Here is a 15296-nt window from a genome sequence, read left to right on the forward strand (position 1 = left end):
TGATTCTGGAATTCAACACCTAAAGAGAAGCTAATGTTTATGAACAATTTAGTTCTGAATGGAGAATATATTCATATGCAATTTTGTGCCCATATAATGAATTTAATTGTGAAAGGAAGGCTAAAGAAGACTGATAATTCTATTTTGAGGATTCATGGTGCAGTTAAATACGTCAAATCTTCTACTTCTAGATCTGATCGATTAAATGAATGTGTTGAAAAGAAAAAAATTAGGTATAATGGTTCAGTTTTTCTAGATGTTGAAACGATATAGAATTCGACATATATATTTGATGTTAGAGGTTGTATTGAAACTCCGAAAGGTATTTGAGGAGCTTGAATTATTAGACAAGAAGCATAGAGTTACAAAAAGGAAATGGTGTGCCTAAAGATGAAGATTTGGGATCGCCATAGCTTGATTATACCATTTTTGAATATCTTCTACGAATCTACTTTGAATATTTCTGTTACTTCTTATGTTATCAGTAATCTATATATATGATAGAGGTATTTGAAATTGGGATGAAGATTCGACAAAAGTGTGACTCTAGTGATGCAAGTATTAGTCTAATGGCTGAGAGGATGAGAATGAAATATATAAGTATTGGAGAAATTTTGATAGTCTTAACATGTTGTTATTGATAGCTGTTGTGCTTGATCCTGGTGCAAAATGTGATTTTTAGATTGGTATATTGAAGAACTTTTCAGTTGTAGCGAGGCAATTGACTTCAAAATAAAACTAGAATCTTGTTTGAAGTCACTTTTCGATGAATATGATACTCGGGAAATGGGGTTTGAAGGTGATTCACATGAAGCACAATTTGATGGTTATAATAACCCGAACCACTAAATTATGATTTTAAGAATTTAATTAATAATTAAAGGAAATAATTAAATGGAAATTTTAATTTACGTAAATTAAATCACCTTTTTGAGAAAAGTGTGAACAATGATAATTTTGGGAAAAAATACGGATAGGCAAAATTACCCGAAACTCAAAAATAAATTAGAGGATATTACGACAAGCCAATAAGACAAGTTTGAAAGAGAGTTAAATGAACGAGATAGAGGAGTCTTTACCCAGTTGGATGTTACATATCACTTAAAGTAACAAAAGACACACTCTCTCATTCACTTTTCTTCCTCTCCCGCGGGTGTCTTCTACATAGCCAAATAAGAGCTTCTCTTTCCCCCACTATTGTGTTTCATCTTCACTCTCTAGAAACAAGAGAAATCCACTCTCAATCTTCATCTCCACCTCATCCCCTCATCATTTCCACTTAGTAGTTGTGTTTGAGAGAAAGAAAGAAGACCCACTAGTTGCGATTTTCGAATTGTGCAAGAACTAGTGTTGAAGGAAGTGAAAAGCTAGGGGGAAAACCTTCATTTCTTGGTTGTTAAAGCTCCCAAGGTAAATACTATGACTTCCTCTTGTGTTTTTATGGAAATGCCATGATCTAGGTTTAGAAAAAACAGGGTTTTTTTATTACAAAAAAAAAAAAACAGGGTTTTGATAAATGAATAGTTGGAGTATGAACCCATGTGTAGAAATGCATGCTAGGGTGTTGAGAGAGTGGTAATTGGCTATATTTTGGTGTAAAATGGACTCCATTTAGTGTTGGTTACTGATTCTGCATACTGACGCGAAATATCCGGATATGATATCTAGATATGGATGTCCAAATATACCCCGAGGAATATTCATATATGACCCTATTTTTTAGAAAAGTGATATTTTCCTATACAAAATAGTCTTAATACTGTTAAGAGGGCTTAATGGGCTTAATTAGAGCCAACCTACTATGAAGTGGTTAATAATTTTATTTTATAAATTAAAACAAATATATTTTAAAATTTTATTAATAATTTTCATAGTTAATTTAAGATAAACATTTTAACTGAATATATTAGGATATATTAGAGATGTGATGGAATTAAGTTTCCATTAGTTCTTTTGTTAAATTAGACTCTAAACCTCCATCTTAAATTTTTAAAGATCAATTTATAAAATAGAAGATTTTTTTTTCAATTTTTTCAGTTTAAATTAAATTCATGATTCTTCTAGTATTTTATTTATTTTTGAATAAGTTTTTGGGTTGCTATAATAAGCATAAATGTCATTATGACAATTTGACCTAATTAGATAAAAACTAGTTGTTAAATTAATTAAGTTTGCTGGATCAACAAGAGGTTTGCATAAGAAAAAAAAATGTAAAAGTCTAAGCTTTTGTTACATAGTTGCATTTGATAGCACAACTAATTGAGGTTTAGTTCAACTTTTAGTTCTATCTACTATTTGGTAGTTGAAGGACAACAAAAGCAATTTTGTTATTGCATATTATTTAAGGGTTAATATTTCTCATGTTACATGAGAAAATATTTTTCTCCTACACACACAATTCAAATGTGGAGCCCACTCAATGCTTTTTCTCTCTCATCTATTCTCTTTCCTCTCTCCTTTATTTTGTGAGTGTAGGAGATTAATCTTTTCTCATGTAACATAGAAAAGATTATCCCATTATTTAATGGGGAAAGATATTGTGACAACCAAGTTGTGTTACTACCAAGTGACTACCAATCAATCTTACCGTTAGATCGATTATATTGATCCAACGGTTATATTTATTTCCATCTTCGTATGATCATGATTCCCCAAATTTAATACTTTATATTTATTTTCACCTTTGTATGTTATGATTTCCCATATTTAATGCTTTCACTTTAAATATGGGGAATCATGACCATACAAAGATGGAAATTGTAACACTCCGTGTATACCCGGTTGTTAACATTACATCGTATTAAGCTGCGCTTAATAAAAATTGCGGAATATCTTTTTCTTTTCCAATTATGACGTCATATACTTAGCCAAGTTGATTACTTAATCAATTTCATAAAATATCGCATGTATGTAAATTGCAATAAGACGTCTACTGAAATACCTCAATATATAAATAAAGTGTGTATCTAAAATCATGGATCTACAACTCGTAGACTGGATCATAATCCTGATACATTATTACAACTCCAAATAAAACAAGACATAAACAAGACTATGTGTCATGGACAATCTCCATGCTCACCAAATCAACAACGTCTCAACAAGATGATATACAATCATAAACTGAAGCTAAAAGCATAAAGCAGCATGCTTAACCACCATCCAACAAGTCAGCATAATATAACAGCAATATCTAACTCAGCTCCGGCCTCTTGCCGCCTGAGGTCTCAACCCCAACATTTACATGAACCTGAAATAAGCGCCCCAAACGTGGGGTGAGATCTCTAACAGAAATCTCAGTAAGACAATGGGTCCTCAAGGATCTTCCACTCCAAGCTCACTTACATGTGCAATATAAGTTCAAAAGCAATTTAACAATATAATTTCCAAAATAGTGCAATGCAACAGATAATCATGTCATGTGGGTTATAACTATTCTACTGATCAGAGAAACGCAGGAATACGTCTATTACCCACACAGTACCAGCCCATGTTGTATCAGCTCATGCTGTACCCACCCCCAAAGGGCCACCCCATGGTTTCCCTTTAAGGCAAACACCACATAAATATCATACAACAATTGCACTTAACAGCTCCATAGCATTTCAATAAAACAGTACATGAAGACAACATCATGCATATAACCATACCCCCATGGGACATGGTGGAACCACAACATGGCTAAACCGAGGACACGAAAGCTTACCTTGCAAGCTCACTTTCCAATGCCAAGAGTCCACACGACTCAAGTCCAACACACAGTAGATCACAATATGATATAGACCAATAATAAATCAATAAACATGCACTACAAGCATAAATATGAAGACTTGGAGGTTTCTCATGCAAAGGTGACCAAGGAGAAGGGCGGAAACAACCAAGCTCTCAAAATGTCACGTAGGAGGCACCATTTCTGACTTAGAAATGTGTGCCATGGCCTTATATAGGCCCACTTAAGAATGAACGCGCAGTATTAACTTTAATTGCTATGCTTAGTATTTTAATCTCAAACTCAGGATTCCTAACCTACTCAATTTTACATGAATTATCATATTTTTCTTATATTTTTCGGAGCACCTTTCCGGTACGCGCTTTTCATAGCCAGTACCAGTTTTCGGCACCAGTTCTCATCATTTAGACTTGAAACTCGTTTTACAAGTCCTACATATTATTCTAGTAATTATCACGAACTTATTATAATTTTCCGAGATACTTTTGCGGTACGCATTTATACCGACTAGCAGAACCGGTATCTGCACATTTCTTCCGAAAAGCGACTTTCAGCATTCTTACTCACTAATTATAATTATTAAAGCCTCATAATAATTATTAGGGTCAATTATAGAATTATTTCCTAATTTCACATAATTAATTAATTAAATCCCTTAATTAACGGTGCGGGTTCTTACAGAAATAAATATAACCGTTGGATCAACATAATCGATCTAACGGTGAGATTGATTGGTAGTCACTTGGTAGTAATACAACTTGGTTGTCACAATATCCTTCCCCTTATTTAATACGCAAAAGTACTGAAAATATATAATACAAATTTTATTATAATACCCTTCGTTTTGTAAATTATTTATTTTGCATTAAAAAGTATATAAGATAATATTTTAATATTATTTAACTATTTTAATACTTTAATTTGATTTAATTTTATTTAATTTTTACATTTTTCATATGATTATAAAAAAATAAAATATTTGGATGGTGATATAATATATTGTAATAGAGATCGATGATTTATTTATTTTGTAAGGTAAATAAATTTAAAAAATATAATTTTTTTTCAATAAGGTGTTTTCAATTGTTATGGTATTTAACAAATTCAACTTCTAAATAATTATTTACATATTTACATGATTTCAATAGGGTTAAAAGTTTGGGTAAGTTATGTCCTTTTAGCAATTTATAACTATGTACTAAGGGTAGTACATAGTTATAATATTAAAGTTATACTTTTGACACTTTTCACGTCAGCAAACAATGTCTGAAGAGAGAAAAAGAAATAAAACTTTAATATTATAACTATATAGTACACTTAGTACATAGTTATAAATTACTAAAAGTACATAAGTTACATCCTTCAAAAGGACAAATCATTTCCCCATCTCAATAATATCACAAGTCATAATTAAATTAAATATTATTATACGATAGCATAAATTTATGTATTTGTCACTTAGGGGCTGTTTGGTATGCGGATTTTTCTTGAAATGCTGGGAAAGAGGGATGGGAAAAATATTTTTCCACATTTGGTAAGAGGAAGAGTAAAATATTCCGAGGAATTTTTTTCTCCATCATTCCATTTTACACTACAGATTTCTAAAAGAAAATACCGTCTCACCGATAGTATTTTTTTCCCCACCACATGGGAAAATGATTAACAATTTTGTCAAACGAAAATGTCCTGAACTAGGTTATCAGCTGTGTGAAAAAATCTTGCACAGATACACCATTTTAATGGCGGTGAAAGCATCTGCCATTGGCATTAGATTTTCTTCGATCACTGATGGTCCTCAAAAGTTGAGGACCATTAAGTGTAAATTGTTCCACAAAACCCATGTTTGGTTATAAATCACTCCCTTCAACCTTCTTCTCTCCATATAGAGCAACTGTTTTGAATAGTGGACCGGAGCAATACCGAAAATGGAAATTAAGGTAGACCTGGAGCAATTTTAACATTATCTTTTTCACATATGACTATTGGGTTAGTTTGCTTTGTTCAGGACACCTAAGGCCCATCAGAAGGAACCACAAAATGAAGAGAGAAGAAGGAGTGTTGCGCAGAAAGGAAAAGAAAAACCTGTTGTAGTACAACAGCAGTCAAAGGAAGCAATGGGAAGCCGCCACGTCAGCCACAACAGAGAAGGTGGAGGTGCTACCTCTGCTACAGTACGAAAGCAAAGGAGTTGAGCAATAAAAATCAGCCACGTCAGCTGCAGCAGAAAGAGTGGAGGTGCCTCCCTGAATCCGATACTCCTACTCACAAAGGGAGCCAAAAAGCAAGGGGGACCATCTCCATTTAAGGCCAAGCTGGCAAAAAGCAAAGCTACCATTGGAGAGGATTTAAAAAAAGCACAACCCTTGATGAAAGGAACAATGGAGATCAAATGAAGAACCCTATAAAAGGAACAAGCAATCCTCATGAAAGGTGGATCAGCGCCCATCCTAGGACTCGTTATTTTTCTTTGTTTTTTCTTTTTTGTAAAAATGCTCACTAGGAGCTAACTTCCTCTAAGTAGGTGAGGGTTCCATAGAAGTAATCCCTTTTGTCTTAGGATAACTTTGTAAGGAACACATATTTTATAAATGAATTTTGAGTTGCTCTTTGGTTTAATTTATTGATTTTGTGAAACCCTTTGGGCTGGCAACCTCATCCCGGGACCACTCGGTTGATGAAACACTGACAAAGGCGTGTGGAGCATTATCAAGATCCTGGGGTAGTTTAGCCTGAAGAAAGGAGGGAGAAACACCTGGAATGGGGAGCACTGCCATGTGAATCCATGCTCTTTTGAGAAGGCAGCATGGTTTCCTTGCATATTACTCCAAGTACTATGGAGTAACGTGGATAGTAAGGCCTTACCCTCTGCTTACCTATAGCAAAACAAGGGAAGGAGCAAAATCCACTTATAAATTATGCTACCAAGCAGGGTTAACCAAAGGGATGAAAACATGGAACCCGTAACACCTACTTGACTTTTTCTGAAATTAATCTTAACTCAAACTTCTATCACAACCTTTTCCTCATGATAACTGAACTGTGTTTTACCAGCTGATGCTCTTACTTCCATTTCGTTGACTGCTCTTGAAGTTACTTAAATTGATGCATTTTTCTTCAATGACCGTGCTAAGTCATTCACTGCTCTCATCTGGTTCAGAATGGTTAACATTGTTTAACTAGCTTCCCAGAGATTGCTCTTCGTGAAGCTTAGCTGAGAATAGTACTTTCTTTTATTGCTCCATTTTACAAATTAAGTTTCCTTTAGCGCTTCTTACTTCACAACTGCTCCCTGAGGACGATAAATCTGGGGCTACAATACCCTATATTGCTTGACACGTACGCTTGCGTATAGTTGAAGAGGGTTGCTCTTAGTCAGAGTAGATTGCTCCTGTTGGCAATCCTGATTATTACTCTGCACTCTTGCTCTCTGAAAAGATATTCCCGAGCAGCTCTCGGTTCGACCAAGCAATTGGCGCCGTTGCCGAGGATCATTTGGCAAGAAAGGGCATTTTTAAGGAAACATTTTTTTTTTTTTTTTTTTTGATAACATTAAGGAAACATTTTTGTTGTTTAAATTGCAGTCTTTTTGTTTTGATAGACCTCCTCCATTTGTATGAGCACAGAACCTACAGAACTTGGACTGAAAATAGTACTTTTTGATCCAGAACCCGAGAGAACCTTCAGAAATAGAAGAAGAATTCAAAGGTTGAGAAACATTACAATGGAGGAGGTTGTAAACAATGATAACAATGGAAATCATAATCATAAGCCTGAACAAGGACCAAATGAAGGAAGAGGGCCATCATTGAATGATATGGCTGCTCCCTTCAGAAATGGTCCAGAACGAGGGTATGTTCCCCCTCCCTTGAATATCCCGAACTTTGAAATAAAACCTGCAATGTTCCAAATGATTATGAACGCTGGTCAGTTCCATGGACTGCCCATGGAAGACCTTCACAGTCATTTGGACAATTTCACTGAGATAGTTGATAATTTCAAAGTTCACGGTATTTCGGAAGAAAACATACGGATGCGGCTTTTTCCATTTTCCTTAGCTGGAAAAGCCAAAGAATGGAGGAGAACATTGCCCCCAAACTCCATCACCAGTTGGGAGCAATTGGCGGAACAGTTTGTTACCCGATTTTTCTCCCAAGCAAAACAAGCCCAAGTGAGGGCTTATATAGTTTCCTTTCAAATGTATGATGGAGAAAGTCTGTATGAAGCGTGGGAACACTTTAAAGAGTTGATACGAATTTGCCCGAATCATGGAGTTTCTGATTGGGGCATCATTCACACGTTCTATCATGGCTTAACCCCACCATTGAAAGCAACTGTTGATGCAGCTGCAGGAGGAGATCATTTGGATTTTACTTATCCAGAAACCTACCAGTTGTTGGAAAAACTTTCAAAAAAACATATTTTATGGCCTACCTCACGACACAGTGCTCCTAAGAAAGCAGGAGTTCTTGAGCTAAGCTCAGCTGATGCTCTTTCAGCACAAATGGCTTCGCTCCAGAACACTATAAAAAACTGGAAGCCCATGGAACAGAAAAAACCAACTGACCAACTTCTCTTGACTCAATCAAGTCAGAGTTGCCCCACTTGTGGATGTCCTCTTGAATATGAGGACTGTAACAATCTAGCTGTTGTATGCTATGCAGGAGGGTATGGCAACAACAACAGGAGCAATGACAACTATCAAGGGAACAATAACCGAGGCTGGAGGAATCAGAATAATGCTGGAGGTAGTGGAGGAAACTACCAGAACCGACCCCCGTATCCCAGGCAGAAACCAACAAAACTGGGATAAGGGTGAAGGGAAGTCCCAATCTTTTGAGACTTCTGTCAAGGAGTACATGAATCAGAACAGTGCAGCCATGCGAAACCTAGAAACCCAAATTGGTCAGCTAGCTGGAGCACTCAAGCAGAGGCAACCAGAGACACTCCCTAGTGACACAGAAAAGCCATCTCAGAATAACCAGGAGCATTGAAATGCTATAAGCCTACGAGATGGAAAGACTTTACCACCCCCAGATTTAGTGGCACGACCTCGGAAGCGCGAACCAGCAAAACAGCCCATAGGAAAGGAAGCCGAAAAAGCCACTGACCCTTCACACCTTGAAGCTCAGACAGGACCAGAAGAGAAGGTCCAGAGCAATGAGTCTGCTGAAATCAAACCGGATGACGCAACACCTGTAGCAGACCTTAGAGCAACAAAAGTCAGTGAACCAGTTTCAGTACCAACCTATGTTCCCCCATGCAAGAGAAGGAGTGAACCGATTGAGCCTCCTTTTCCACAGAGGTTGAAAAAGCAACACGAGGATAAGCAGTTTAGCCAGTTTCTCGACTTGATGAAACAACTTCACATAAACATTCCTCTAGTAGAAGCTCTGGAGCAAATGCCTTCGTATGCAAAATTTATGAAGGACATTTTGTCAAAAAGAAGAAAGATCGAAGAGTTTGAGACTGTAGCTCTCTCTCAACAATCGTGCAAGTACCTGACTAAAATTCCTCCCAAACTAAAAGATCCTGGTATATTCACCATCCCGTGTACAGTTGGGAAGAACTATCTTGGTCGGACACTTTGTGATCTGGGCTCAAGTGTAAATCTAATGCCAGCTTCCATCTTCAAGCAGCTTGACATAGGAGCAACAAGACCAACCACAGTCACTCTTCAACTTGCAGACCGATCTATAGCCAAGCCAGAAGGAAAAATTGAGAATGTCCTTGTCCAAGTAGACAAGTTCATTCTACCAGCTGACTTCATCATCCTAGATTGTGAAGCAGATCAAGAAGTTCCAATAATTCTGGGCAGATCATTCCTGGCTACCGGTGATGCTATCATAAATGTCAGAAAGGGCGAACTTTCCATGAGTGTAAACGGAGAAGAAGTGAAGTTTAATGTCATGAAAGCAATAAAATTTGATGAAGATAACACTGAGGAATGCTCTAGCATTTCGATCCTTGACTCGGTCATAAGAGATGAACAGCAGGAGCATTTGCAGCCAGAGATAGGCATGAAGGACTTTGAAGAGCTGGAAGAATACCTTGCATCCATCAGTTTCCACCAACCCCAGGGAAGGAAAGAAAGGGTCTTTGAATCCTTAAACCGATCAGAGCAGGAGCAAAGACCGAAACTGCCCATTAGGTCAAGTATTCTAGGTCTTGTATTCTCTATAAATAGAGAACCTTTTTGTACAGATGATTTACACAATTAATAATATATTTCTGATTACCCTTTTTCAAGTCATAGACTAATATTCTTTCATCCCTCTGGATGCAGAACCCTAAAAGCTTTACGAGATTAGTGTGCTGGAGTTTGGCCATGAGTTTAGCTTCATTCTTAAACTCTATCAACCCTTGTCCTGAACTTTTAGAAAGTCGCTTTATTGCTACCTCTTGTCGATCACTTAATGTTCCCTGAAAGTGTTACTAATTATATCAATTCCTGTCTAGACAATTTTAAATTTAATTATGCAGATATTACCTTATAAACAGGACCAAAACCACCCTCTCCTAACTTATTCACAGTTGAGAAATCGTTTGTGGCAGCAATTATGCTTTCGAATGTGAATATTTCGACCTCGTCGCTTGCCTTACCTCCAATCTCATGCAATAGGTTCTTCTGCATCACTTTTCTAGCCACTAGTGGGGTGACATGAAAATATAACTTATAAAGAGGCCTCAAAGTCTTAAAACTCATAGAACCGTATTTAATATTTATTATGTTGTAGTTACATTTTCCTTTGTATTTTCTCCACATGGCACGTCCTGAATAGAACATCATAGGTATTGAAAGGGCTGCTCCCACCCCAATGATGAGGCATATCCACCACCTGTTTAAGGTAACTGACAGGAAAATAATTTTGCACTCTGAAAAAGGTAGCTGAAACAATTTTAGATGGAGGTTAGTGGGTCTATGTCTAATGAATTCTTAATTTATATCCTAGCCAGGTACCTCAAAATACTTCCAAAGAATCAAGAGATATAACTAATTGATTTGGAGCCAATTATGAGTAACCGCATTTGTTTTTTTTATTGTGATTACTTCTTATTGATGATCATGTATATTCAGTCAATCTAAACCCTTTAATTTTTATTTTTCTCATTGGAAATCTTAGGTCAATAAAAAAAGGTTGAAAGAAAAGCAACCTTTTATTCAAAAACATAAATATAAATTTTTGTAGAAAACTGGTAAAACAAAATAACAGCCTTACAGGTTGGGAATCTGGCCGTACATTTGCATTTAATAACGTGGATTGTCCGTGCTTTTTCCCCAGAAGTAATGAATTTCGACCCTTCGCCCCATATCTGGCATCCAGTATTGTTAAAGTGATTTGTTGGGGCATATGCTTCACAGGAACAATTGTTCCTACACATGATCTCACAGCACTGTGTACCAATGCTCTCGTCCTCATAAACTTTGATACCATCCGTGGACGTTTTCTCACATGACCTCACAGAACAGTTGTGAACGTTTTCGACGGAAAATGAATTCCGTCGAAAACGGATGAATAAAATAAATGCAAAAGAAAGTAATTTTGTGAAGGTTTTCGACGAAAAATAGATTCGGTTGAACATTTTCGACGAAAAATAAATTCAGTCAAAAACGAATGAATAAAATAAATGGAAACGAAAATGATTATGTGAACGTTTTCGACAGAAAATGAATTCCGTCGAAAACGGATGAATAAAATAAATGCAAAAGAAAGTAATTTTGTGAAGGTTTTCGATGGAAAATAGATTCGGTTGAACATTTTCAACGAAAAATAAATTCAGTCAAAAATGAATGAATAAAATAAATGGAAAAGAAATTGATTATGTGAACGTTTTCGACGGAAAATGAATTCCGTCGAAAACAGGTGCATAAAATAAATGCAAAAGAAAGTAATTTTGTGAAGGTTTTCGACGAAAAATAGATTCGGTTGAAGATTTTCGACAGAAAATAAATTCCATTGAAAACGAATGAATAAAATAAATGGAAACGAAATTGATTTTGTGAACGTTTTCGACGGAAAATGAATTCCGTCGAAAATGGATGAATAAATATAAATGCAAAAGAAATTAATTTTGTGAAGTTTTTCGACGGAAAATGGATTCCGTCGAATATTTTTGACGAAAAACTAATTCCGTCGAAAACGGATGGATAAAATAAATTCAAAAGAAATTAATTTTGTGAAGATTTTCGACGAAAAATGGATTCCGTTGAAGATTTTCGACGAAAAATGAATTCTATCGAAAATGAATGAATAAAATAAATGCAAAAGAAATTGATTTTGTGAATGTTTTCAACGGAAAACAAATCCGTCGAAAATGGTTGAATAAAATAAATTCAAAAAAAAAATAATTTTGTGAACATTTTCGACGAAAAATGAAATCCGTCGAAAACAAATGAATAAAATAAATGGAAAAATAATTGATTTTTTGAACATTTTCGACGGAAAATGAATTCCGTCGAAAACGAATGAATAAATATAAATGCAAAAGAAATTAATTTGGTGAAGTTTTTCGACGGAAAATGGATTCTGTCGAAGATTTTTTAAGGAAAACTAATTCCGTCGAAAACGGATGAATAAAATAAATTCAAAAGAAATTAATTTTGTGAAGATTTTTGACGGAAAATGGATTCCGTGGAAGATTTTAGACGGAAAATGAATTCCGTCGAAAACGAATGAATAAAATAAATGCAAAAGAAATTGATTTTGTGAACGTTTTCGACGGAAAATGGAATCCGTCAAAAATGAATGAATAAAATAAATGGAAAAGTAATTGATTTAGTGAACGTTTTCGACGGAAAATGAATTCCGTCGAAAATGGATGAATAAATATAAATGCAAAAGAAATTAATTTTGTGAAGTTTTTCGATGGAAAATTGATTTTGTCGAAGAATTTTGACGGAAAACTAATTCCGTCGAAAACGGATGAATAAAATAAATGCAAAAGAAATTAATTTTTGTGAAGGTTTTCGACAAAAAATAGATTCTGCTGAAAATTTTCGACGGAAAATAAATTTCGTCGAAAACGAATGAATAAAATAAATGCAAAAGAAATTGATTTTGAGAACGTTTTCGACGGAAAATAAATCCGTCGAAAACGAATGAATAAAATAAATTCGAAAAAAATTAATTTTGTGAACATTTTCGACGGAAAATGGAATCCGTTGAAAATGAATGAATAAAATAAATGGAAAAGTAATTGATTTAGTGAACGTTTTCGACGGAAAATGAATTATGTCGAAAATGGATGAATAAATATAAATGCAAAAGAAATGAATTTTGTGAAGTTTTTCGACGGAAAATGGATTTCGTCGAAGATTTTTGACAGAAAACTAATTTCGTTGAAAACGATGCATAAAATAAATGCAAAAGAAATTAATTTTTGTGAAGGTTTTTGACGGAAAATAGATTCAGTTGAAGATTTTCGACGGAAAATGAATTCCGTCGAAAACGAATGAATAAAATAAATGGAAAAGTAATTGATTTTGTGAACATTTTCGACAGAAAACAATTCCATCGAAAATGGATGAATAATATAAAGGGAACGGACTGAGACGCATTTAATGCACCTGCTCCACTCATTTAATGCCTCTGTACACTTTGCAAGAAACGTGGATATAAAGTCTTCTTAAAGTAGAGGCGGTGCACCACTTAAGCATTAGGAAACGTGAAGAGCAGAGAATCAAGAGTTCTCATTAGCCAACGAAGAAAGCAAGGCATGGTAATTGAATGCAAAGAACGACTAATCATCAACCAACACTGTCCCATCCAGCAATTTGCACAGCTTCTACACTCTATTGCCACCGCCCCGTCCCTTCACGCAAGAACTCAGCTCCAAAGGATTTACAAGACTGCCACTTCTCTTCCACCTATAAATAGGACGTCCCACACACAAAAACATCATCGAATCCTGGAGGAATTGAAGTCCTAACGAAAGAGATCACCTAGTAGTAGTAGTAGCTTAGTTTTATTTAAGTTGTAACTGTAGTTAAGTGACAACCCCCTTTCTCTTCTCTGTATTTGCCCCTAAGACTCCTCACGAGCATCAAACCATCCTTCTCCATTTTTGTTTCTTTGTAAACTGTCTTTTAATTTAATATAAGTGTTTTTCTCTTCATTCCATTCGTTATCTCTGAACTGAATCTCGGGTCTATGTGATTTCAGTTCGGAATAATTCTGTTTAAAATATCAGCCATGAGATGAAATATCTGTGGAACGGTTAAACTGCAAAACTTTTAAAGAACTATTTTCAAAACTCTTGACTGAAGCTTTTTGTATTTATTTGGCTAAGTGAGCTATATTCATTGTGTATCAATGGAAATTGAACACATACTGAGAGAGGAACTTCTATAGCGAAGGGATTTACGAGACTTAGGGAAGAGAGATACAGTCAAGTCATTCCAGGAGAGGATGCTAGCAGTGTTGCCTCGGATAATGATTTGATCGTGCAGGCATCTGGTGGGGTTAACCGTAAAGGACAGGTATACGATTTAGGTACACTGGGAGGAGCATATAAGAAATGTTGACTCTCCAATAGGCTACCACTTGGAGTGTCCCAGCAAGAGCATGACAGGATGCGCACATTGATTATGCAGTTGCAGGGTACAGTTGCACAGCAAGAGGAGAGGGCTGCACAGCAAGAGGAGAAGGCTGCACAGAAAGAGGAGAGGGTTGCACAACAACAAGAGATGGCTGCACAACAGGAGAAAAAGGCTCAGCAACAGGATAGTTTCATGGTTATAATGCAGAGGCGAATGGACAAAATGGAGAAACTTTTGCGAAGGCTTCCTGAGGCATTTTTAGATACTGAGAATGACGACGAGACTCAGCCCCCGTCTCAAGACCTAGGTGATGACTCTGATCATGCAGGTCATCCACCAGTATGGCTTTTGTATCTTTGTTGGATGTATATGACATGGACTATTGTACATAGACTCTTTTGATTAGTATATGATAGGGACTTTTGTATATGTATGTCCCTTTTGATTAGCATATGTCTTGCACATTTATAGATATGTGACACTTTTGATTAGTATATGACAGAGACTTTTGTATATGTATGTCCCTTTTCATTAGTATATGTCTTGGATATTTATAGATATAAGACTGTTTTTATTTGTATATGACAGAGACTTTTGTATATGTATGTCCCTTTTGATTAACATATGTCTTGGACATTTATATATATAGCACTCTTTTGATTAGTATATGATAGAGACTTTTGTATATGTATGTCTCTTTTGATTAGTATGTCTTGGACATTTATTCATATAGGACTCTTTTGATTAGTATATGACAGGGACTTTTGTTTATGTATATATCTTGGACATTTATATATATAAGTCTCTTTTGATTTGTATATGGCAGAGACTTTTGTACACATAAATTATAGTAAGATCAAATAATTTTGATATGTTACTTTCATTATATTTATTTATCATGTGTGAAACATAAATTGGTATTAATTTTGTAGAGAAACAAATGAAAGTTCGCAATTTCGTCGAAAATTGAGACAAGATTTTTCGATGGAATTATATTCATTTTCTGTTGAAAATTTTCGCCGGAATTAG

At 35.4% G+C, this 15296-nt stretch overlaps 1 protein-coding gene across 1 annotated transcript; it reads left to right on the plus strand.

Moving 5' to 3' along the window:
• The first annotated feature begins 7451 nt into the window (after positions 1–7451).
• LOC133285370 (uncharacterized) lies at positions 7452–14669 on the plus strand. Its single transcript, XM_061482579.1, has 5 exons — positions 7452–7579; positions 8733–9068; positions 9546–9822; positions 14064–14207; positions 14322–14669. The coding sequence occupies exons 1-5, from the start codon at positions 7452–7454 to the stop codon at positions 14667–14669; spliced, it is 1233 nt and encodes a 410-aa protein (XP_061338563.1).
• Positions 14670–15296: the final 627 nt, after the last annotated feature.

Source organism: Gastrolobium bilobum, unplaced genomic scaffold (assembly GCF_033153095.1).
Source record: "Gastrolobium bilobum isolate Gb01-03AN ecotype WA unplaced genomic scaffold, APGP_CSIRO_Gbil_v1 utg1211, whole genome shotgun sequence".
Taxonomy (NCBI): Eukaryota; Viridiplantae; Streptophyta; class Magnoliopsida; order Fabales; family Fabaceae; genus Gastrolobium; species Gastrolobium bilobum.